The sequence below is a fragment of the Oenanthe melanoleuca genome, chromosome 2 (assembly GCF_029582105.1).
Source record: "Oenanthe melanoleuca isolate GR-GAL-2019-014 chromosome 2, OMel1.0, whole genome shotgun sequence".
NCBI lineage: Eukaryota > Metazoa > Chordata > Aves > Passeriformes > Muscicapidae > Oenanthe > Oenanthe melanoleuca.
In genome coordinates this window covers 132,319,452-132,343,803 of record NC_079335.1, presented here as the reverse complement: position 1 = coordinate 132,343,803, position 24,352 = coordinate 132,319,452, and the positions used below count along the sequence as shown (strand labels likewise).

General features: G+C 37.1%; 1 protein-coding gene across 1 annotated transcript in view; it reads right to left on the bottom strand.

The window, feature by feature from the left end:
- MYO3A (myosin IIIA) overlaps positions 1-24,352 on the bottom strand; it is a 101,765-nt gene that overhangs the window by 66,417 nt on the left and 10,996 nt on the right. Inside the window, exons 3-4 of the mRNA XM_056483287.1 lie at positions 13,581-13,685; positions 12,713-12,812 (exon numbers count right to left, since the gene is read on the bottom strand). Of these exons, the coding sequence (XP_056339262.1) occupies positions 12,713-12,812; positions 13,581-13,685 (205 nt within the window). The remainder of the gene's footprint in view (positions 1-12,712; positions 12,813-13,580; positions 13,686-24,352) is intronic.

Here is a 24,352-nt window from a genome sequence, read left to right as displayed (position 1 = left end):
TAAAAACCTCAGATTTAAAACACTTCACCCTGTGAAATCACACACTTCTATTTAGCTCCATCACTCAAATTTGGAAGCCTTTTCCATGACCTCAGGTTAAAAGCAGTGTTCTCCAGAGGGTCAGTGCCAGAAAACACAGAAAGCTCAAAAAATCCAGGTTTCTGGGATCCAACACTGACACTGGAACTCACTTATTTTTCCTTCATACATACATCTGCTTTTTCTTTAAAATGTAAAAAGACTCCTTTTCACTCTGTGAGTTCCATTTCATTGCTCTGAAACACATGAAGCTTCAGTGAGCACCACCATCCAGTTTCAACTTTGCATTGTCTCGTTTGAAAAGGTTTGACCTTCTCTTCCTGAAAAGCCTGCGGACAGTTCATAACAAGAACAATTCACATTAACTGTCCAATGGGAATATTAACTGAACCTCTGTCTGGGTAGGATTTGATTGTTTCGGGATTTTTTTCAGTGTGGGTAAGAAACCATAGAGAGTTTGATCTGTTTTTTCACTCTAAAGCCACGTGTTCAGCTCTGAATCACTAAATATCTGCATTTGGCTCTCACAGAAATGTATGCCACATCTGAAAATAAAGCCTGCAAGGAATACCCTGCCTGTTCCTTTGAGAACAATGCAACCACTGTGGCTGCCTCCCTCTAAGTCTAAACCAGCCTTGAGAAATCTTGATCGTTTTCTCACTTTGTGTCTGCAGAAAGTCCAATACATAGTATTATGCATCATGGAAAGCAGGACAATGTGAGTCTTAGCACAAAGTCCATCAACCCTACTTCGACTTAGCTAAGCAGGGGCTTTGTTTTTGCCATCTCAAGGAGTTGTCTGAGGTCCAGCTTCCGGCTCACAGAGTCTGTGGCTGTTCTGGCTCTCAGAAAATCATGTCAGACATCACCTCAGCTCTGAAACCAGTGCAGGGGTGCCAACAGACATTATTATGTGAGATCCTTCATTTTGGAGGGAGCTGAGGCTACTCTCCTTTTCTCCATGTTGTGGGAGTCCCCTGTGCAAAGCTCTTTTTTTGCAGTCTTGGAAAAGGAAATGAGATTCAGATCTGCAGGCAAAGAAAGGCACTGACTATATTTTTATGATTCCAGTGTTAGATTTTATAAATAATCATAATTTTCCGTAGAGATAATGAGCAAAATATAAAAGGTACATTAATGTATTCAGTCTTCTCTGTCTATGCAGTGTTGGGTTTTTTCCCTCATCAAACTGTAATTATTAAATGAATTGAAGCTTTTTTCCTCCTCACCCTTCTTTTATTTCAGTAAAAATTGATTGAATTTGAATTATTCACCACTTTCTTTAGGCTCTTGGGGGTTTTGTGTGCTTTTTGTTTGGTTGGTTTTTTTAATTATTTTGCTCTCAGCACTGAAGTGGCATTTTAGATCATACAGCATAGGTCTTATGACAAATGATATTTCCTTGGGCCTTTTCTGTGTATAGAGGAAAGATGATGTAATTCCACACTGAGTAACATTTCTTCTAGCATTTTAGTAACCAGTCAAGCATATAGCTAGCCACTTATTTTAACCTACATATTTTCAAACAAAACCATCTTGCTTCTCCCCTCCCCATTTACTACTGCTTTACTATTACCGTTGCAATATGAGCCAAATATTATCCTAAGAAAATCTAAAATATGTCATAAAATGGTTTTTATGGCATATTAATTATTTTTCTTATGAAAGTTAAGAGATTTATAAATATGTGCATTAATAGTACAAAGCACACCAAAATGAAAATATTGTGCATATAGCTGAATTTCTTCTTGTTTTTTCAGCCACCATTTTACTAATAAAAGTTGAAAATCAGGACACTTACACTATGAATATAATTCAAGGTTTTCATGGCGAAAACAGACATATTGAAATAACCTTGCAAGTAAAGCCATCTACTTCTGATTTTAGCACTCAATAAAAGAAAAACGGGGCAGAAATTAGTTCCCTATTATTAGGAAAGACTTGTCTCACAGTGCCCAATCTGAGCAGACACATTCTGATCTAAACTGGGAGTCTGTACAACATCCCTTTATGATGATGTCCTGTGACAGAAGTATGCCCATTTTAGTGATTGATCTAGTGAGGGGATGGTGAGCCCTAGTAAATTGTACTAATCTCACATTTGACATGCAGCAGGGAGACTGGATTAATACATAACAACCTTGACCTTACCCCCAAGGGTTTACACTCCTTTAGCTATTTCTTCCTTATTTGTGCCTTCAGTGTACACTTCACTACCAAAGCATCCTAATTGTGACTTTCTGTAGATTAAGAACATGTAACTCCATCGTTCCTCAAGGTAGTGTCTGGATCAAAAATGGCTCACACTGTTAACCCTGCAGATCTAAATAGGCCAAAAATGCTTTGAATTACTCCCCAATCTTTTTTTTAATCTCCTAAGGAAAATGTAGTAGTGTTTCAAACTGCATTCCCCTTAAGCTCTCTGGTAGGTATGTTTTGCCATACTTGTTTCATGTTGTATGATGCAAAAAGTGGCTTCTCTTTCCTCATCTCTTTGCCCAAAGGTGTGAAGTCAGTCTTTTATAAATCACTCAATTCCATGTCTTTTAGTAGATCTGGAGGCAACAGGTCTTAATGGTCCCAGGTTTTCCTTCAGCACCTTAAGCTTCACTTTGAGAAGAAGCCACTAATCCTGTCAGGATGCAGAACAGGGAAGTGGCTACTTCCCTCAACACAGTCGTGGAGTTATAACTCAATTCCTCTGTAATTGATGATACCTTGACACTGATTTCCTTCTTTGCTTATTTCAGGTTGTACTGGGGTAATGATACATATCCAGACAGAATATTTCAGACAGATCAGCTAAAATGCATACAAAATGCTAAGAAAAATCTCAATCATGCAATTCCTTCATACTACAAAATGACAAAAGACAACAGAGGAATGAACGATATTAAACCAAGGCAATTCTGGTAGTCCAAATGGCAAACATACAACACACCAGGTAGGTAACTACATGCAACCACATATAGTGGCATCCCCACTAAGACTGTAAAAGGAGATCAAAGAGCTTCTCCCAGGTTTAATTACTTATCATTAATAGAAAACATAAAGACATTTAATAGAAAATGTTACTAAGAGACCATAAGGACACAAATAGTTGATTTGATGACTTTGTAAGAGATGTTTCAGAACCTTTTTGAAACAATGTCAAAATTCCTTATGGATTATAAACTGACCCAAAAAGTCAATTTTTCAATGAAAAGAGCACAGAGGCTATACAGTTTTCTTGCATGAGCTGTTGTGAGAAAAGCATGCTTGAGAGCTTCCTATGTGATAAGGGCTCAAATTAAGTCTAGAACTAAAAATCAGGTCCCAACTTATATGATGAAAATAAAGAAATAGGAAACAAAGTTGAAATGATGAGTTAAAAATATGAGAATTTTCACCAGGATTTTATATTGAAAGGTGTGTTATGAGGAAGTATGACTGGCTTTTCATAAATCCATGCTACCTCCTCCCAGTCACTTTCTTGTCTGTCATATGTTAAGAAATTACTTCCAGGATTCTTGGCTCCATCACCTTCTGTGATGGAGATCATATGTGGGTCTGACCAGACTGTAGGTCTCTGAACCTCCTTCCTGCCTTTCTTGAAGATGGGAATGAAAATAATTTTCTTCATTGCTTCAGAAATCTCCTCCAATCTCCAAGATGTTTCAAAGATTATTGGTAGTGACCTTGCAATGACATTAGCCAGTTCCCTCAGCACTCTTGGGCACATCCCAAGAGGCCCCAAGGACTTGTGTGCATCCAACTCTTCTAAATGCCCTCTAACCTTATCCCCCTCTACTGAAGGTACATTTGCCTTGCTCCAGACTTCCCCACTGGTCTCAGGGATCTGGGATTACAAGTTAAGACAAAGTAGCAAAGAAGAGATTCAATGCCTCCACCTTTTCCATTCCTTTGTCCACATTCTCCATCTTTCTGATCTATTATTTTGATGTACATGGTGTTTTACTGTTGAAAACTAGTGTTTCCCAAACCCTCAGGAAAATAGACATATCCAAAAGGTAACCAAAAGGCCCAGAAAGATCAACAGCTTAGTATCCAAGAAGACTGTATATATAAACTGCCTGGGAGATGAAATGTCCATGGAATTTACTACAAAACCAAGATTCATTGAGTAAAAGGGGATAAAAAAGTTAATCTGTACTACCAAATACAGGGTGTATTAAATATAAATATAAATGGATGTTTAAGAAGTGAAAGTCCAGTGGTTTTCATGGTAAACTCACCATGAGACTTCAAGACAAAGAAAAGGTATTTTTAAGCATATGAGGAAAAAATTATAATCCTAAATCTGATACAGAATCATTAGAAGGTACATATTGATAATAAAATGACAAACAGTGCCCTAAAAAAAAGGCAGAATGTTCACTACATTTTTGAGATATATAATTTTTTTGTAACAAAAGTGATACAACTTCTTTCTTATATAAATCCAAGATCTTTCATTTTACAGACTGGGCCTCCAGTAGAGCAGGTGACCACTGACTCCCCTCCACATGTTCCTGCCACTTCACTGAATCACACCACCAATGATTCTAATCAAATCTCATGCTTCAGGGCTTCAGCTGGTTTCCTGAAAGGGATGCACAGGAACATTTGTTGTCCTGTTGCACAATTGGCCAGATGCACTTGGATAGGAGAACTACTCTTCTCTAGAGCCTCAGGGACAGTACAGCTACACACAATCTGGTGCAGTATAATGCTGAGGAAATTCCTTCTTCTCAAATGCTGCCCTCCTTGTACCTCAGATTTCAAACTGACTGCTGCTTTGATGCCCAAAAAGGGTGGTTTACTCCCTGTATGACTGGCAAAACTCTGGAGATTTTTCTCATTGTTCTATGACATGAATTTCCTGTTATGATAATGCTGGCAACACCTATGCTGATGGAACAGAATATTTAAAATACCTTGGAACTGGAATAATCCAGTATAAATAAATAAGTCACTGGGTTCAATTTTCAGGAAAAAAATGAATGGGATTTAGTATACAGAGATGAGACCAGAGAGTTTCTAATAATCTCAAGAGATGACTGTTTTGTGACCCATGACAAAACCAAGTGGAATTCTTTGTTGGCCAGGAAGGGCTATTTTTCCACTTCATGTGTCTCTGGCATCTGACACCAGCTTTCAGCATCAAGCTTCTTTAATGCTTAAGCCACCAGTGACATCCTTATGTGAATTAATAGAAGAAAATATTTGAAAGACCAAGTGAACAGCTTATCCTGGATATAGCATTTGGCCACATGATTTCTGTTTTTTGTTACTGGACAGCACAAAGGTTTTCATTCAAACGCGGCCCCCCCAAAAATTTTCAGGACTAAGCCTTCAACAAAGAATTAAACATTCAACAATGAAAAAACTCCACAGCTCAAGTCAATGCAATCCATCTTATCCCTGCTAACCCTGGGCTGAAAAATTTGGAATTATTACTTTGATTGGGTTCAAAGCAGTTTGACATGCTGCTCATGAAGAAAGCTTTCTTCAAAGTCTTTTATTGGCTTCTGCCATGTCTCCTGGTAGGTGCATTTTAGCAGCAACATGTGAATGTCATGCTATATGGTATGCAGAAATGACAACACAATAACAGCCTGGTTTTGATCAGAACCAGTGAAGCAGACAGCTTCATTATGGATGCATGCTAGAATGACTAAGACAAATACAAGTCTTGCTATGACTCATTGCTTAAAGTAAGCTAAGGGCAGAAAGTAAATTATTTTATTTTTGAATATTTTCAAATTAAATTATTTTAATTAATAGTTTCATTTTTGAAGAATGATTCAGACAGCATTTATAGCTAATTCAGGGCAAGCACAAAAGGACACACTAGGATAATCTGACTACTCCAGAATAAGTAATCTACAAAAGTTTGGAATATTACTCAAGGTCATGCTGAGCTCCCTTTCAATGTCAGCAGGACAGAAAGCTGGGAATGATGATGTACATTAAAAGGGACAGAGATTGAAATGCCCCTTCAAACCTGGATCACTCACAACTGACTTCTCAACCTATTCTCTGAGCACAAGGTGGCTCTAGACTCCCTCCACTGCAGCCCGACCTGCGCCACGTGCAATCTGAGAACAGTCCTTGGGAGCCCTCTCAGCCTCTACAATGCCACAGGGCTCAGACACTGGCCAGGCTGAGCTGTGATCAGCCAACAAACTGCATCTAACAAGGCTGCTCGTAGTCATTTAGGTTGTGCTAGGAATGGCCAAAGCACTGTGTCACAGTGAGACAACATGAGAGCTGTGAGTGTCACGGTGAAAGGATGACACCCAGTGCCGTGGTTCCCTGCCCAGCCTCCGACCAGATTTCAGATGCTTTTTCCCCACAAGACCAGCAGAAAGCTCCCTCGTGCATCAGAAAACTAGGAGAGGTGAGCAATTGAAGAGATGGAATTATCAAGATGCAGTTGTACCATTATTCCATGGAGACTGTTCCCATTGTTCTGCACTTGCTGTACAGTGTAACTGATTTTACTTCTCTTGCTTTGTCATTACAGCAGCTGCTGGCTCAGATCAAAACTCAAAACTCACTCAAAAACTCGACCTGTTTAGCACATTCACAGAATTTTAAACATTTTGGCCTGTATTTCTATATCAGAATAGGCTTAAATATCAGGGAACAATACTTAACAGAAACATCTGTGCATTTGAACTCATGGTGATCAATTGTTATTAATCACCAGTAGTGGTAAAGCACTACTAACAATCCATAATTTGTAAGGAAGAGTGGTACACCACTACTGAGACACAACAAAATATGTTGGCAGAATTACTCTTTCTAGGGAAAAAAAAACCCAATAAATTTATTTTAATGACTCAATTGAATTATGGAATTAATACTTGCATTAGTATTGTCCAAATGAAATTATGTATACATTTTAAAGTAAACATAGAATGAATGTAAAAATACTCTACCAAAACAGTGTCTCACCATCGACTAGTTTCACCAAATTGAAATTTTGAATAATAAGGCCATCTAGAAATGCCAGTATTAAGATTTCTTTCCTTCTTAACTTTGAAAGACTTCAAACAGCTTTAAAGGAAGAATGATCATGCTTTCCATAGCAAAATAATAACCCAATTACATTCCAAACACAAAAGTTGACTTCTGTCTACCTGCAGTTTGGAAACTACATAGAAGCAATCGTTTAAGTATTAAAAAAACCAATATCAATATGTCTAAATAGAACAATACATATTCTCTTACCCAATACATTTTTTCCCCAATGAGTTGTACTCAGGTTAAATCTCTAGCTGACCCTGGCTACTGTCCATGATAAAACTGAGCTAGCTATATGCAAAGGGAGAGATCTGAAACTGCATTTGGAATGCCAAGACAATATTCACAACCAACTTTTATGCCCAACACTGACACAAAAGCAGAAAAATGCAAAATAAGCATCTTTAAAGTACAAAAATCACCCTGCCTTCAGTATATATTCCATTATTATCACAATACATCTTTTAATTATGAAACCTATTTATCCACAGTGCTAAAGGAACATTTGAAGACATTATTCTGTTAACTGCAGCAACACAGTTTGCATTTTTCCATTATCTGCCAGCAGCAGTGAGATTGGATTACTTTTTTTCCATGTTTTCCACTGGAACCTGCTTTACATATTAAAAAACGTAGATCTTTCCGATGTATTGCTTATCCAGACCCTCTGCTGATGTAGAGTTTTAGGTACTATTAGCAAAATGCATTAGAAGAAACTGAAAATGGACAGTGCCAATCCTTTTCAATATCCCCTTCCCCACAGTTACATTACTGGGCAAACTATGAGGAATCATGAGATCTCTTGTAGCTAGAAAAAGGCTTGAATTCTAAAAATTTAATGAGTACACCCTAATTTTATTTTCCTTATGGGTATTGAATATTTCTAATATCCATCTAGATGTTTGACTTTTTTTCCCAATGACCTTTCCTGGTAATAACAGCAAAAGTCTAATTACATGTGGTATGAAAGTATGTTTGATGCATAGACAGGCATGGCCTTCAGAAAGAAACAGTGCTGATGGAAAAATATGCATTTCTTAAGAGGGGGGAGTATAATTTATATTTTTCTGGATATTTCCAATGCAACCTTTGCTCATCCTGAGATATTTCTAGTCAGGGAGAGTAGGTTTCAGTAGTCCTGAAGAAGTATGAGCTACGTGTGCACTTTGCAGAGACCATCAGCCTAAAGGTCAATCCTCAAAAAATATAGCTAAAGAGAAATTTTCCATCAGCATTACAGTCTCCTCTTCTTAATTAAAATAATCACTTTGCCACCTGACCATAGGTGTTTCAAAGCTTTTAGTGGAAAAATGGTTTTTTCCTCCTTGGCTTCTGAGACATCAGCAACTTGTCTAGTTTGCTGATAGGAAGTTGTGTCCTCTAGGATCCTTTTTGAAAAAAAAAAAGAAAAAAAAACAAGCATGAAAAGCTCTTGTTTTTGAGCTCCCAGAAGGACTGAAATGGCAGGAGATTTCAGAAATAATTTCAAATCTTTCAGAATGGAATGTCACTTAGACTTTTTCAGAGCAAAGTTAAAGTAATAACAACAGCAATAATAATAATATACCTAAATTTCTTTTCTCCCATTTTGAAACAGCACATTATAGAACTGTGCCTTAGACTGACATTAATACATGAAAGGCCCTGTGCAGCATCCTGATTTTAAGAAAATAAACTGAATTGAGAGAGACTATTCAAAGAAGCAAGTATTTGTCAGCAGAAGCAGATGTTATACCCTCAGCATCCCATGAAATTGGTTGCACATTATAAGATGCAGATGAATATATGAATTTCTACCACAGATGAGGTGTGTTATGTGTTCAAGTGACTTCAAGCCAGTTTTTTAACTGATAAAAAAAGATCAGACACTGACAGATATTTAGGCAGCAAAGGCTGCAGATAAATTTGTCACATGACTTTCAAAAGGTATCTGGCATTAAATTAATTTCTTTACATTTCATTACATTAATTTCCTGCATCTTTAGAGGCTAAAATTTCATTTGAAATCTGTCTTTTAAACATCAATCTGCTGCTTGCAACCAGAGTTCTGAAACAGATGCAAAAGACTTTCTCCAGAGAACAGTAATAAGAAACTGTGAATATAATTAGGAATATTTATCAAAAAGGAATTTTATTCACACCTTACTTGCCCCCAGTTCTTTTTATTACAGATTACATAGCAGTCACTCTTTAAGTGCTATGGGGAATTTAATGTAAATGTTTATTTCTCTATCAAATCTCTATCTTATACTGAAAACAGCTACACTTGAATATAATGCAACTATATGATGTGGTAGAGGATATTCCTTGCCTGGAGCCTAATTGCTTCAATTTTTAGGCAGAACATCCTACTCCAAAGCTTTTCTATCCAAACAGCTTAGCAGCTAATTTCCACAAATGTTCAGGTAGTGAAATTGCCTTCAGCCAGCCTTCTTCTCTTACAAAGAATATATGGGCTATTACTGTATTTAGAAGTTTAATGACTTTATAGACTGAATCTATGATCAGTGGACATTCTCACAGTAGATCCCCTTGGCTGCTCCTCATTACCTATAGAAAATACTTATTTTTTTTTGCTTATCTCTGCTGATCTAAATTATCATACTGGATGCAAGGCCAGAGGATGCATCCCTGGTAACAATATTGCAAAATTTTTGTGGCTTGGAAAGTTTAAACTAAAACTTTATCTGACAGCTCCTTGATAAGCAATTGAGCTCCAGAAGCATTGCTGTGGGATGTTACAGAATCATAGAATGGCCTGGGTTGCAGGGGCCTTAAAGATCATCTAGTTCAAACTCATCTGCCATGCAGTGACATTGTTCACAGGTTTCTCAGAGCCCCATCTAACCAGGCCCTGAACACTTCCAGAATTTGGCATCCACAACTTCTCTGGGCAAACTGCTCATCCTCACTGCAAAGATTTTTTTCCTAATATCTAATCTAAACTTACTCTTTTTCAGTTTGAAGCCATTCCCCCTTGTCCTGTCCATACACGCTCTTGTAAATAGTTCCTCTCCATCTTTCTTCTAGGTCTCCTTTAGGTATTTGATTTGATTTAATCACTAATCACAAAATGAAGCTTTTGAAAAGTTTGTACCACTTTGCAAGGAAGGACTCACCATGGCAGAACACTATACACCGAGTTCAAAGAGTACAAAAGCAATGAAGGAATAAAAAGTCATTTTCAAACGTGATTTAATTCACTAGAAGTTAACTGCTTTTTTCACTTGTGATGCTTAAAATGTTCCTAAATGTCTTTTTAAAAAAAGGAAAAAAAACCCCACAAGTTAAATGATTGCACAACACATGGAGACTGAGAACAGGTTTTTTTCTTGTTTTGTGTTCCACAAGGTACTTCATCAGCCCATCTTTCAGACACAGGGTTTAGAAGAAAACCACCATAATTAGTATCAGGAGAGGACAGCAAAGGCTTCTTCAGGAGCATCTCATCAGCATCCAGCATGCAGGAGGATGGTGCAGAGAAACTTATCTTGGGAAGGGCTCAGTTCCTAGGTCATGTGTTTAGTGGTTGAAGGAGTCCTTGGTTCCCTGTCTCTGCTCCCCTCTCCACACAGAGAAGCTGGGTGCATGCTAGAAAGGGTGATGTCATTATTTGAGTTGGGATTTTTTGTGTTTGTTTGGCTGCATGTATAATAATTGGTTCATCCTAAACCAAAAATTTGCTTCCTCTGACTATTAACCGGGTGAAAAGGACACTGTATCTCCACGTCTATCTCACTCTGTAGTCTGTCAATTTTAGAGGCTTGTATAATAAAAGATGGCTAAGTTTCAGTCCCTGATCCAATAAATGTTTCTGTACAACAGTCTGTAGCAATGCCAACATGGGAGATTTTCATCAACTCACATTCTTGGCTAAAATCTTAGAATCTGATTAATGTGGGATTAAATCCCCTTAAGTAGAAGATACTAATCCCACAAATCCCAGCTGAATACCTTAAGCAGCAGCCTGCATGGTGAATGGTACATCTTACATGATGATTTAATGAAGTCTATACATTTATTCCATCTGAAACTACTAATAATTGGCTTCAGATTGTTTTTCTTCCTGGGGAGGTGAGGGGAAGCCAGGGAAAATAGCAATCTACTCCTAAATTAAAGTGCCCTTTGTATATTCCTCTGAGAGGACAGACTGTAGCTACTACAGGCCCTGACTGAGCCCACATAAACGTGTTGCACATGTTCTAACCTGGATTTTGGCATCACAATTTTCCCACAAGAATTTAAGATTATTTTTCAATTACAGCCTTATCAGTAGATTGCTGTAACTGGAGAATAAAGAATTCAAGTCTTCATCCCAACAGCTTGTAAGTTTTGATCTCTGCATAAGTGATTTAATTTTCAGGAGCATTGATCCTCTAATTGCCTTCAGCACCTTAAATTTTTTTCCAAAATAAATTAAAACCCCGTGGGCAAAAATACTGTTTTTCACCTCCCAATAAACATCCAGACTATCAGAAAATACTAGTAACTATACAGCACATGATTTAGAAAATATTAAGATTTTTCAATGGAAGATTTTATCTGAGGAACATAAATGAATTACATGACATTTTAGAAGAATTACTAACCATAACAGTTGTGGGGTATTTATGTGTGGAGTCATGAGAGTTCCATAGATACAATCTACTGGCCAGAAGTTACTATACTAAAGAAAGTTAAAATCCCATTATAAGTTTAAACAATTGTTATGTATCTATTGAATCAGTATCATTAACAAAATAGGAGGGCAAAGGAAAAACAAAGATTTTTCCATCTGCTGAATTAAATATATTTAAGGTTGTCTGCTGTGTTGTGAAATAGTGACCAATAAATTTACTTTTAACCTAAGAAGGCAGAGTTCTATCCGAAGATAACAGTTCATAACAACAAGCACTGCAAATTTTTATACCCCTCATATGAAACAAGAGTCAACAACCTTTTAGGAAAATGACTGTGGTATGGCTGATAAATAACAGGTTGCATCCACTTACCCATGTTTCTTCTCTTCCCTTTTGGTGGTCAACCAAAAATGGGAATATTCAAGAATCCCTTCAGACCTAACAGCTTCAACTGATGCTTTCAATGCAAATTCTTAGATTCAGATTTGCCAAAATCTGTCTTTCCAGACTTTAGAAAGTGGGGATCACCTATAAAATATTTCCCCCTCTATTGCTTTCAAGTATCTCGTTTTGTTTTAAATAAAATAAAGGAAGTATATGTGTCTGAGGTGGAGCTCTCCCATTCTTCACAATATCTAGTAAGTTTTAAATGCTCTCATATAAAACATGAAGCTTTTTCCTATCAGCTCCTAATTTCCCTGGACCAGTGCATGGTTCCTGGAGGAACTGAGCACCAACATTATTTTGAACCCTATTTACTCTCTTTGCCATTTTACTTACTCTGTACCTCAAAGCATTTGGCACTTACCAACACTGTATTATAAAATTTCTGGTTTTTAGCTACGCTATTGAAACAGCATTACCAAAACTACTAAAATTTCTATCAAGTTAAAAAAGTAATTTTGGTTATCCAACTGATTTTTAATGAAGAACCCAAAAACTCAACAAAAAAAATTAACACAGTTAATATTTTCTGGTTTATTTACTCTATCCTATTTTCCACCCTTCAGGTGTAGAACATTATAAAAGTAAATATAACATACCAAAATCCACAAGCTTGACTCCTCCTTCAGTGGTCAAAAGGATATTATTTCCCTTAATATCACGGTGGATAGTTTTGTTTTCATGCAAGTGCTGAAGTCCCTGGAAGGAGAGATGTAAACATGAATTTTTAACAACAGCTCTGTTCTCTGTATTAAATTTGCAGGAACAACAAATTAGTGGAAAAGTATGAAAAATACTCAAAACTTCTATTTTTTAATCCAAAACTACAGGGATGTCATTCTTACTACAAAATCACTTGCCACATGACAGGGAAAAATATTCTTTAATTGACCTACTTAATGACAAATAGAAATTTTGAGACAAAAGCAGAAAAATATCACTATAAATCCACATATAATAGCTTTAGATCATAAACTCAAAGAAAACTACTAAGATCTAAATTTCACTGGAGAAAGTAAAATTTCAGTTGTAAGAAAATTATAAATAAAGTCACTTGATCCTAATGAGCAAAACCAAATTCTTGTAGCAGGGTATGAATTTGCTAGATATGTGGATTATTTTACCATAAAAATAGTTTGCATCCAGACTTAGGAAGCTGAACAGTATTTTGATGACATTTCTGCTATTTCTTAAAAGAAAAGCAATTTTGATGCTGAACTGTATTTACTAAGAAAATCGATCAATGGTCAGAAATCAATTTTCACTCTCTTAATAGCGAAACAAACAGATTAACTGCTATTTACCTTGCTTGCTTACAAAGAACCATCCTAATTACACATTGCCTTGATTTCATTAAACACTGCTATAACACAAGATAGTGAGCTGTGTTAGTGGAGACATGATCTTCCTTTATTTAAAGAAAAAAGTATGAGCTGAATACTGATTGTCCTTGAAAGCTTATCTTACCATCAGAGCTTCACGTAAAATATAAGCGATTATAAGTTCATTCATCCTTTCACCTCTCTTCAGAAATCCTTTCACAAGATCAGTCACAGATCCACCATTGCACAGCTACAAAATATAACAGGAATATAAAAAGGAATTAAGGAGAGTTGGAGTAGCCACCTGGATTTTATTCTCAGTATTTTTTGGATCTGCAGCCAAATGAGATTCTACTAAACTGACAAACCAAAATTTTGTCCTTAAATCTACCATTTATACAAACAACATACACAGCAATTTTTGCCAATCATTTTTCATTACTTCCTGCATTTAATTCTTCTTGTCCAAACACAAGTATAGTAGTGTATCTCTTTGTTTTCCTATATCCATGGTTGCTTTTCACTGAAACAGAAGTGGATTACAGTGCAATAAATTAGCTGTGAAGGCATGTTTTGTGAGGCATACTAATTGCTTCTTATATTCATCATGTGGAACTCACCACCAAAGCAGATTATTACAACATCAATTTTCAGGTACAAAAGCTATGCACAGTAAAAAATGAATTTAAAGCACCAGAAGACAGGCAACAGAGAAATTTCCCCAACATGAAATCTACCAAGGGTAAAGCTGCCCTTTTTGCTAAGCACTTAATTCCTAGCATATGGAGAGGTGATGCACAAGGCATGGGCATCGTGGAATATGATGAAAGCATTGTGGTAAGAGAGGTCTCCCACTGAAGCAAGGTGTGCTGTGGGTGTAAGACAAACTATAGACTATATATAATCTATATATAATTATAGCCCTTGTTGAATCAACCCTGTCAGCTCCTTGTTCCAGATGCAGAGCCACAGTCTGCTCTGGACAATCCCCTCCCACTCTCCAGAGGAGAGAGCCCAGAGAGACTCCAGCAAACTCCTGTCCTCTCCCATGTATGTGGGAAGAAGAGACCTGGCCTTGCTCTCTAAAATGATAGTGAGCACACATAACCAGCAGATTAGTTTAGACTGCAGTACTTCATATGTTCATTTTTATAATTTACAATTTTTCTGCTGGAAGAAGCAACTATGTAACTTTAGTGAGTACCTACTACTGCAGGAGTTACACATCTGCAAAGAAGAAATTGGCACTTAAGCCCTTAAACTATCCATAATGCACCTGACAATACTCATTAATTGAAGAGCCATTTGCCTCTGTAAAGGTGTAGCTGCTTCCAATAAAACAGTAAAAGAAACTTGAATTCTGATATATCATCCAGCAGCTTTTCACATTAAACTAAATATCCATGTAAAGTACTTTAACACTGCAGCACTAAACAGTAATTCCTTTGCACTACATTTGAAGTATATTCAAATCAAGGGCATCATTTACCAGTAAAACCTTTCAAATGCAGAATTCTAGACATCAGATTCTTTTGTATATACATATTTTTCATCTGTTCTTCTATACTCCTACATTTTTTCTGTGCTACAATTAAAAAAAGACTTGCACCTTACAGTAAAAAGCATTTTCTATCCCTTTGTGCCCAAACATAACAATAATTCTCTAACTAACTATCTCTGAAAAGCCCTAGCCTGCACTGATGTGCACCACATGAATGCCTACAGAAATGTCATTCAATACATAACCCTTGTTGCAAGAGATGTCCCCCATCAGGTCAGCAAGGGCTCTGGTCTGAGCTCTATGGCAACAGTCTTGGAACTCACTTAACCTCACCCTTACCTAAGTGGGACAATGTGCATGCTTAGAGAGGGAAGAACTCATATGCTTAAATGGTGGGATTAAATGCTTTGCTGGATAAGGATCAGATTCCCAAGCAGGATTTCATTCACTGTCATTAGCCATGCTGGTCTGCCTTCTACACTGACTTTTTCAAAGTTAGTTATTCTTTTACAATGACATTTTCTTTTCAGGGTTTCTATAATTTTAACTTTGGCACATCACTGACATATTCAATCAAATGGATTACGACAATTCTGGTTCATTTAATGCTCTTGAATTCAGAGTACTGAAACAGCCTGACAAGTAACAAACCAATTGTGAAATACATTACATGTATGATATTCTTCAAACTATTTTTCTTCATTATCTCATATTATATTTTGCTTCTTACAGATGGATCTTCTCTCTTTACAGAGCTATATACTCATAAAGAAAATCAATGCAGAAAAGGAATATATTCTTTTTGTAGGCAGAAGGGAGAAACTACACCTCAGATACCACCCTCTTTAATGTTTAGGCAGTAAAGCCAACATTGAACTTATTTTGCCTGGGTCAGCAATGTTAATTTTCACTTTCTTTAACATGTTGCTCTAAATAAGTTTTCTACTACTCTCATATGATATAAATCCTGATTATGAGATAAATATCTGCATTGTAAGATAAAATTTACTTAAAATAGCAGGTAATGTAAGATAAATAATAATAAAACTGTGATTATTTTAGACCAAACAAAAACTGAACCTGAGCACGTAAAAGGTCATTTAAATAGGTATTGAAATAAAGAACCCAGAAGTCAGCCCTACCTCCATGGAAACCCTCCACCAACTCCCAAGGCAGGGTAGCTGCTTAGACAGAGTTCAGCTGAGGATGTTATAGACACAGGTTCTTGCACACACACAGGACAACTTTTCTTTTGCTACTTCTGTCTCAAAGAGCTGTACTTTTACTTACATCAGACCATATTTTTCTGAGACCACCAGCATAGGAGGAAGAGGGGGGAAAAGGCTGGGTATTAGAATGCAAGCAGCTAAGGAGGAAAAGGGATTATTGGAATACAACTACAATTAGAAAAGGAGATTATGGCAGACACTGCATGTGTGTGCTCTACACTGTGTGGGTGGGAGGGGGAACGATGACGACAATGGTGACACAGGTTAGTATTAACCTTGTTCTATTTTTACCATTACGGGTAAAATGTTGTATCTGCTCTAATTTCCTATCTGTACTGTGCATTTTTTGCAGGTGAAGTTGCCACATGTCTAAAACCTGCACATAACTAAAGCTGAAATGGTGATTCTTTCTCCTGACTCAGGTTATCAAGCTGCATGTGTACTTAATCCAGAGGTATATACACACCTCAAAAAATCCCTCTCCAAACAAGCTGGACTCCTCCATCTCAAAACAAAAAGCTACAACAAGTTAGAATACTCTGGCCCAATACAGTGCTGGACCATGCTTGCTTGGGAATTTGAGTAGAAAGGAAATAAATTTTCCTTGGGGATATTGATCAGATCTAGTCCATAGAAACTTATAGGAGTATAAAATCTGAATTATTTTTAAAAACCACATAACCTTGATTTATATAATCCTTTAATGAGAGATTATGGGATAAACATTATTTAGCAGTACTGCTAGGCAGAAAATTCTCTGGGGTGTTGTTTAATATTAAAGTTCATAATTATGATATCTGCTGCTTCTTAGTCTGCTGTCCACAGTAAAAAGACTGTACCTCTTAGCAAAGCTGCTCAGCTCAAGTTAAGCCAAGTGAAATGCTTCGATGACAAGAAACCATGAAGACAACAGAGATAATTTTTTTAAAAGATCTTTCTAGTTTCCAGTGAAGCATCTAGAGAAGGGAGGCACTGGTAGCTATTATTTTGTTGCAAACACTGTGAACTCAGGTGACCAAATAGCTGATCAGTCCGTGCCATTTGCTCTACAGAATTTGGTGAAATCTCCTCAGAGCACCTTGATGACTGGCACTATAAGCAGAGAACAAGAACTGCACAGAGAACTTGGCACAGCTGCACAGCAGGAGCTGTTTGTCTGAGCTCTGCCCAGGGCAGCTCCCTACCTGGGTCAAAGCAACTCCCCAAATCAAATGGCCTTTACCTGTCATGAGACATGACCTCTTCTGGGAGGAGAGGATCATAACTATTTTTCTCTCCCATACTAGAAACCCCCACACATTCACACACATTCTTTTGCATACACAGAAGCATTTCTTGTGGTTTGTATCAGATGGAAGCCCCTGTTTAGATTTGCATATACTCAACTTAAAGGGACAGGCTTTTGGAATGTCCAGCCTGTGAGACACAGGAAGGGAAGATATTCATAATCATCCCACAGGGAAGTAATTTAGAAACGTCAGAACTTTGTACATGGGTAATTTTCATCAAATTAATATTAGTCACTTCTTCTATTGTCCCGTTGTGATTTAGAGGTATTTTCCTTACTGGCAGTTTTTTCAGTGCCTGCATTGATAGAATGCAAATTTTATCTACAAAGCCTGAAGCCTTGAGGCTTCAGCTAAAATGGGGTGGAGAAGACAGAATCTTCCTAGTGTCACAGAACAAAGGATGAGAGGCAAAAACTCCCCACTGCAAGACAGGACATTCCTACTGGACATAAATGAAAATTTTTCCCACTCAGTTAAGCACTGAGAGATTACACAGTGAGTCTGTGTTACATCCATCCTTGGAGATATTCAAACTTTAATTGAAAAGATAAATCTGTAACATTTCAGTTAAAAGTCTTTGAAAAAGGGGCTGGACCAAATTACTTCCAAAGGTCCCCTCCATGCTGCACTTTTAAATGATTCAGAATATATGAATTTTAAAATATTCAGTCCTAGTCTGGATTTTCAGACAGCAGAAAGAGAGAGAAGGAACGAAGGAAATCTTGCATACCTAAACCATTGAAAAGAAAAATTTAATAGATAGCTTAATTCATATAAACATATGTCTTAAAGAGCTGTAATTCTGATGGCCATGCATAGTTGTATCAAAAGAGGTGCTTAGGAATCCTCTACAGTGGTAGAAATGGGCTCCTCCCTTATGATTTTCTGGCACTCAAAAAGGCAAAGACTTATACTGGGATGACATGCAGTTCTCCACCCACCCATCTGCCACAACCATGTGCTACTGTAATTGAGCTATTAGTATGCTAAGCTATCTTCAGCAAAAAAATTTAGAAAAGCGTGATCCTAACACATGAAATGTCACTTAAAATTGCCACCACATCACAGTCATGCAGATGTTCTTTTTAGGTCTTAGTCACCCTCTACCTGACCCAGTTAGACATTTCTCCTCTTCAGCTCTTCTCGATTCTGATGCCCATTGAAGATTCAAGTATCAACTCCCCTTTTAAGAAAACTATCAGTTGCACTTTTGCTAGGGCAATTAGAGACTTTAAACAGCCAGCTGTTCCTGACTCACACATCTGTACTAAGCTGTACTAAGCTGTTTGCTTGCATCCTGCAGTTGTCAAGGTGCTTTCAGCTTACTTCAGTAGCTTGGATACAAACAATGGGACAACTACAATTACTTCCTTCTCCATCTTTATAGGCTGCTCAGGCATAAATGATTGGGCAGCACATGAATTACAGTTATGAAAAAGTCCAACCTTACTTCAATGTTACCACACACAGGAATACTAAAAACATGACAGCCGTGTTTAATCTCTACTTTTTTTCCCTGTTCTTAAAATAGATCAATAATCTGACCTGCTCTCCTAAGCAGCACAGCCAGTCTGTGAGCTGGCTGCACCTTCCTTTCAAGACTGACTGCTGTAAGAACAGAAGATTCTTAGTTGTTGCTGTTTTTTAATCATAAAATTACAGAAGCAGAGGAGTAAAAGGGATCTCAAGAAATCACTTAGTCCACTGCATATGCTCTGTGAGAGACCTGGTACTTTCAGATATGACAGATATATGTCTAGCTTGCTCCTAAAAAATCACACATTAAGGAAGATTCATCTTTCTAAGTAGCCTGTTTCTGTGTTTCTCTAGCCTGACAGAGCATTTTTCCTGCCATCCAACCTGAATCCTTCCTGCATCCAACAAAGCTGAATTACTTTTACCCTTCCTTCCTCAGCAGTATCTGATAATAAATTATCATTATTTTCTATTTCCATCTCTGTCAGACTACTGCCATGATATGCCATTTTTTTTCTTTTTTTTTTTTTTTTTTCTTTTTTTTTTCTTTTTTTTAGGCTGTACAATGTTAATTGTTGTAACCTTTTGAAATTCTCCACATTTTCTCGACTTGGACTTCCTTGTTTGCCTCACATTCTGCCTCAAACTGTATACAGAATTCCTTTGGAAGTCTTGTCTTAGCTGAGAAAAGCTGAACAGAACATAATCATCTCCACTTCACAGAGAATCCCTTTCTGCAGAACCACAGCCTGGTCAGGTATGTCCCATTTTTCCTTCCTATGGATAGCAGTACTTTGTATTAATCTCTCTCCTGTGATTCAAAAAAAATTCTCTGCTTTTCACAACTGTGAATCTGATGCTATTCCCCAAAGTGCCTGTAATTAAACTAGGTATCAACTTCAACTTTTCATGTAGACTTTTGTTCATCACTCAAGTTTTTACCAAACAGAAACAGACCAAAAGAAGGTGTCCACTTGAGATTCACCCAACCTATAAGTGAACTAAGTCCAGTTTTGTGAAAAATGGGTAATTTTCTTTATTGTTTTCATGAAATTTCTGTATTTCCACATTATTGTCACAAGCATGTCACATGGGACCATATAAAATCCTTACAAAAGACACATCCTGTTAAACCAGTTATCCTGTTAAAGGATGACATAGTATTAATATAATTTGTTCTGGTCCAGTCCACGCTGACCACTTATAATGTTACTGGGTTCTGCATGTACTACAGTGGTTTCTATTAATTTGTTTTGGAACCATTGTGGCTATCAAAGCTAAGAAGATTGGTCTGTATTTCCCTAGGACATTATTTTTTCTCACTTTGCAAAGATATAAACTAAGTACTCCTGTATCTCATTTCTCTGCTAACCTTGTCTTTACCACTCTCCACATTAGACACTCTGAACTTGTCTTTAAATGCTTTAGCTCAGCATTTTTGTTTCTCCTATTTGAAGGCATTCTGAAATTGCACTCTTACTAGTCTCTTACTGTACTTCTGTTTTTCTCTGCACCAGCTAATTTGCTATTGTGTTTTTTAAAAACTGCCAGCTCCCCTGGTACTTTCCTGTATTTTTTACATTATTTTTCCTAAGTACAGGTACCCACCAGCTCCTGAAGCCAGCTAAAGCACACTCTCCCTAAGTCCATTATCCTTACTCTGCTGCCATCTTTACCATCCTTTCTTTTCTTAGGTGAATGCCAGCAACTATTTTGGGACCTTTTTCACTCCAACTTCCTTCCATCTCTTTTCAAAAGAGATCTTCTCTATTAGAACAGAACAGAATCTACCCAATACAGCCATGTCCAGAGTCACTTTCTTTGTCTTCTCTCTCCAAACAATAACTCCATGGGCTGTCCATCTCACAGTTCAGCTGTGACCAAATAACTCTTACTCTCTGCCTACAGTGTGACATGTTCTCATAATTATTAGTGCCAAAGAACATATTCCACTGACAGCACTTAACACCTATGACCCATACTTGAAGGCTCTTGTGAAAACTTACAGGGAACTAAAACAGTTTCTTCAATGGGCCAAGTGGTTCAGTATACAGCTCATATCTGTGCAGCACAGTTTTAATTTCATCTCAAATAGAAGAAAGATGTGCACTCCAGCTCCTATTTTTCCTAACAACTGGACAACCCATAACCAAAAGAAACCACAGTAATGGTTTCTCTATGCTTTTAGATAAGTTGATTGCTTTCAATTCAGCGTGAACAAAATATACCACTGAAACAGGCATCTTTCCTGAATTATTTTGCTTCAGTGATCAAAAACCATGGGTTATTTATGATTTTGCTATTTTATATCATATAGCACCTCCAGGGCTGCGTTAGTCACAGCCCCACGGGTGTTTGTTTGCTGCTTCTGATTTCTTTCCTTTCAGTTTGGTTTTTAACTTCTCATTTTCTTTGCCATGCACATGCACTGACAAGACAGTCAGCCAGAGGAAAAGTTTGCTTGTTTCATCTTATGCAATGCTGGCCTTCACAAACTCTTATATTTCTCAGTCAGATTATAGATATCTTCACATCATGGCCAAAATGGAAAAGCCACAACTATGCAATTACTGCCTGTATTTCTTCTTTCAAACTCAGAATAATTGAATGAAGCCAAGCAGGCTTTACATAAACAAGAAAAAAAGCCAAACCCTAATCCCCAAATGAAGGATTTTTCTATTGTAAAATATTTGTAATATCGTGAAAAAAAAACCAAAACAGGAAGGCAGCAGTGCTGTTACAAAGGTTTAATGGACAGAGCCCTGCTCAATTCCCCTTCTATCTCATCCCAATGCAAACATTACATTGCACCATTCCATATTTCACTATCTTTATGTTATAATACATTTACATCCCCATCAAGTTGCTAATGAAGAAATAAATGTATCACCAGTCCACATCTTCTCAAAAGATTATACAGCTGAAGTAGTACCAAGTTATTATTTCAAATAATGCCTCGTAAAGCAACTGGGAGTGAAATGTATTTAAGACAGACAACTCTAGCTTCATGGCCTGGCAACATCATAGCACAGCTGTAATTTTTTAATAATCAAATAAATGGAAGGGTAATTTTGCAAAATAAGAGCTAACCTAACTACAGAACTGAGAGGCATTGGTCAGTAAAGAGCCAGGACTTTCTGAGAAAATACATGAGGCAGCTTACCAAGAAAGATTTTGATAGAGCAAACTTAGTGCAACCATTTATTAAATCAGTGCATCATTTTATCATACACAACGAGCAGTGGTAAAAATAATATTTAAAGGGCAAAACCATTCCCTTAGCTAGGGAGAAAAAACAGGGACTAACTTTGGGATCCACAATGACAATTACTGACTGCTGCAAAACTTAGCCGAGGCTCTAGAAAACACACAGAAACCCCTAAGCAAACAGGGCAGCCTGTGGAAACAGCAGGAACTTAACAGCTTTTATTCCCTGCTCAGAAGTGCATTACTTTTGTTCACTCTTCATCAGTTAAGAAACATTTCAAGGCACCTTCCTTTTCTGCAGCATCATTTCTGTATTATTCAGGGCTCAGACAGTAGTTCCAAGTACTGCCTTGTCCACACCACTCATAATCCATTTTATGTGTGTGTTTCTACACAAGGACAGTAATTTAGTCTAATTCACTGTAATTTAAATTACTGCAATAGAAATCTTCCCTATTGAGTTTGAAATCATGGCTGGGGAAGCACAGATCCAAACAATGGGGCTTGTCTAAAGCTGCTTTTACAAAAGAAAGGAAGCTGAAACCCACTCAGCCCTAAGGCAATTTGTCTCTTCATGGGAGTGTGTGGGACATGAAAGGAGCTACAGGACTCTGTAACTGTCACAGGACCCTACAAGAAAAAATATTCTGAAGGGCTTTCTTAAAGATAATTTTATAAGAACAAAATATGCTAAACTCAAAAGCCGTATTTTTCTTTTTTTCTTATTTTAATAAACTACTGGAATCATTAACTTGGAGAGATTAGATTGGACAGAATTGAAATTAAAGTGTTCTGTAAACCAATCTCTCCCTGCTCACTGTGTGTGTGTAAGACAGTTCCCTGCTTCCAGGGTTTGATTTCAGCAAAGTCAACAGCTTTCTGAACTGCAACAAATGCTGGCATTATTTCTGGAGTCCAGGAAACCTTTCATCACCACTGACACCTGTCTTGTTTCTGTACCTCCCGGATCCTTGTTCCTTGCTCTAGTACTTTTCTCCTTTAGTCAGCAGCTTTCAGCCACCTCTGCCTGACAAAGAATGAGGAGGAGACACCTCTCCCTACCACTGGAGTGTCTTCAGTCACTCCCTTTATAAAGAGATCCAGCATGTAAACTAAAAGCAGCAAAACTGTACTGTCTATCTTGAATTTAAGTGCTTAACCCTCAGGCGTCAGAGGGCAAACCCTCTAGCAAAGAGCAAACAAGTCTTAGTCCATGCATTCTTCCAATGAATGATGCTATTTCCCATTACAGCTAAAGGAGGTCTGGTTATCTTAGATCTAATAAAAAACTACACAAATGTGGGTTTTGGTCTTTTGTTTTATTGTTTTTAAATTACCTAACATCTTGGTAAAATTGTGATCAAAAATAAAACACACAGAAAGTAAGGTGACATTAAATATTAGAATGTGAGAGGCACATTATTCATACACTACTGAATTAAATAGTTGTGTATGGTAAAACTATTTTCTGGACTTCTGCTTTGCTGCATGGTGGCAAAAATTGTTAGAGGTTACCGAGAACCAGGTTTTTGCATATTAGTATTCTCCAGCAAGGTGGGCTGTAACCAGCTGTTTTAAAAGATGCAAACTGTGCAAACCACAATATGAAATATTCATTATGCAGAGAAATTATGAGTATTTAGTAAAAGTTTAAAGCATAAAATTATAGTTGTAGCCACACATCTTCAGTCTTGAGAAAATAGGCTATGATTCAAGAATGAAAAATTGCTATAATTGGGAAGCAAAGAGGGACACATTAGAAATGGAGAAAATCAAGCCCAATTCAGGCATGTAATGGATCAAAACATTCAGTGTTGATCTGAACGGACCAATTATAACCAAAGACATTTCTGAAAAATGACCTGTGTTAAGAAATATGAAAAAGCAATTTTCAATTGTTCAATTTTTCTGCTATATATGCCATTTGAAAATGGCTAATAATATTTAGGCAAGTGACAGCTTCCTGCCCCTCACTCAGCCCTTTATGAAACTTAAATGGACTTGTTATTTTCCACTATACTAATTTCCTGAAACATTAGTGTTTTACAGCAAATACCACATACCAGAAAAAGCTGTATATCTGTTTTCTTATTATAACTCTTATTATATATTCCATTAAACAGCACAACTTCCATTCAAAGCTTTTTTTGAATTCCATAAATTTGCCTTTATTCTCATAGATGGAAACAAATCTACATATAGTAAACTCCTGTAT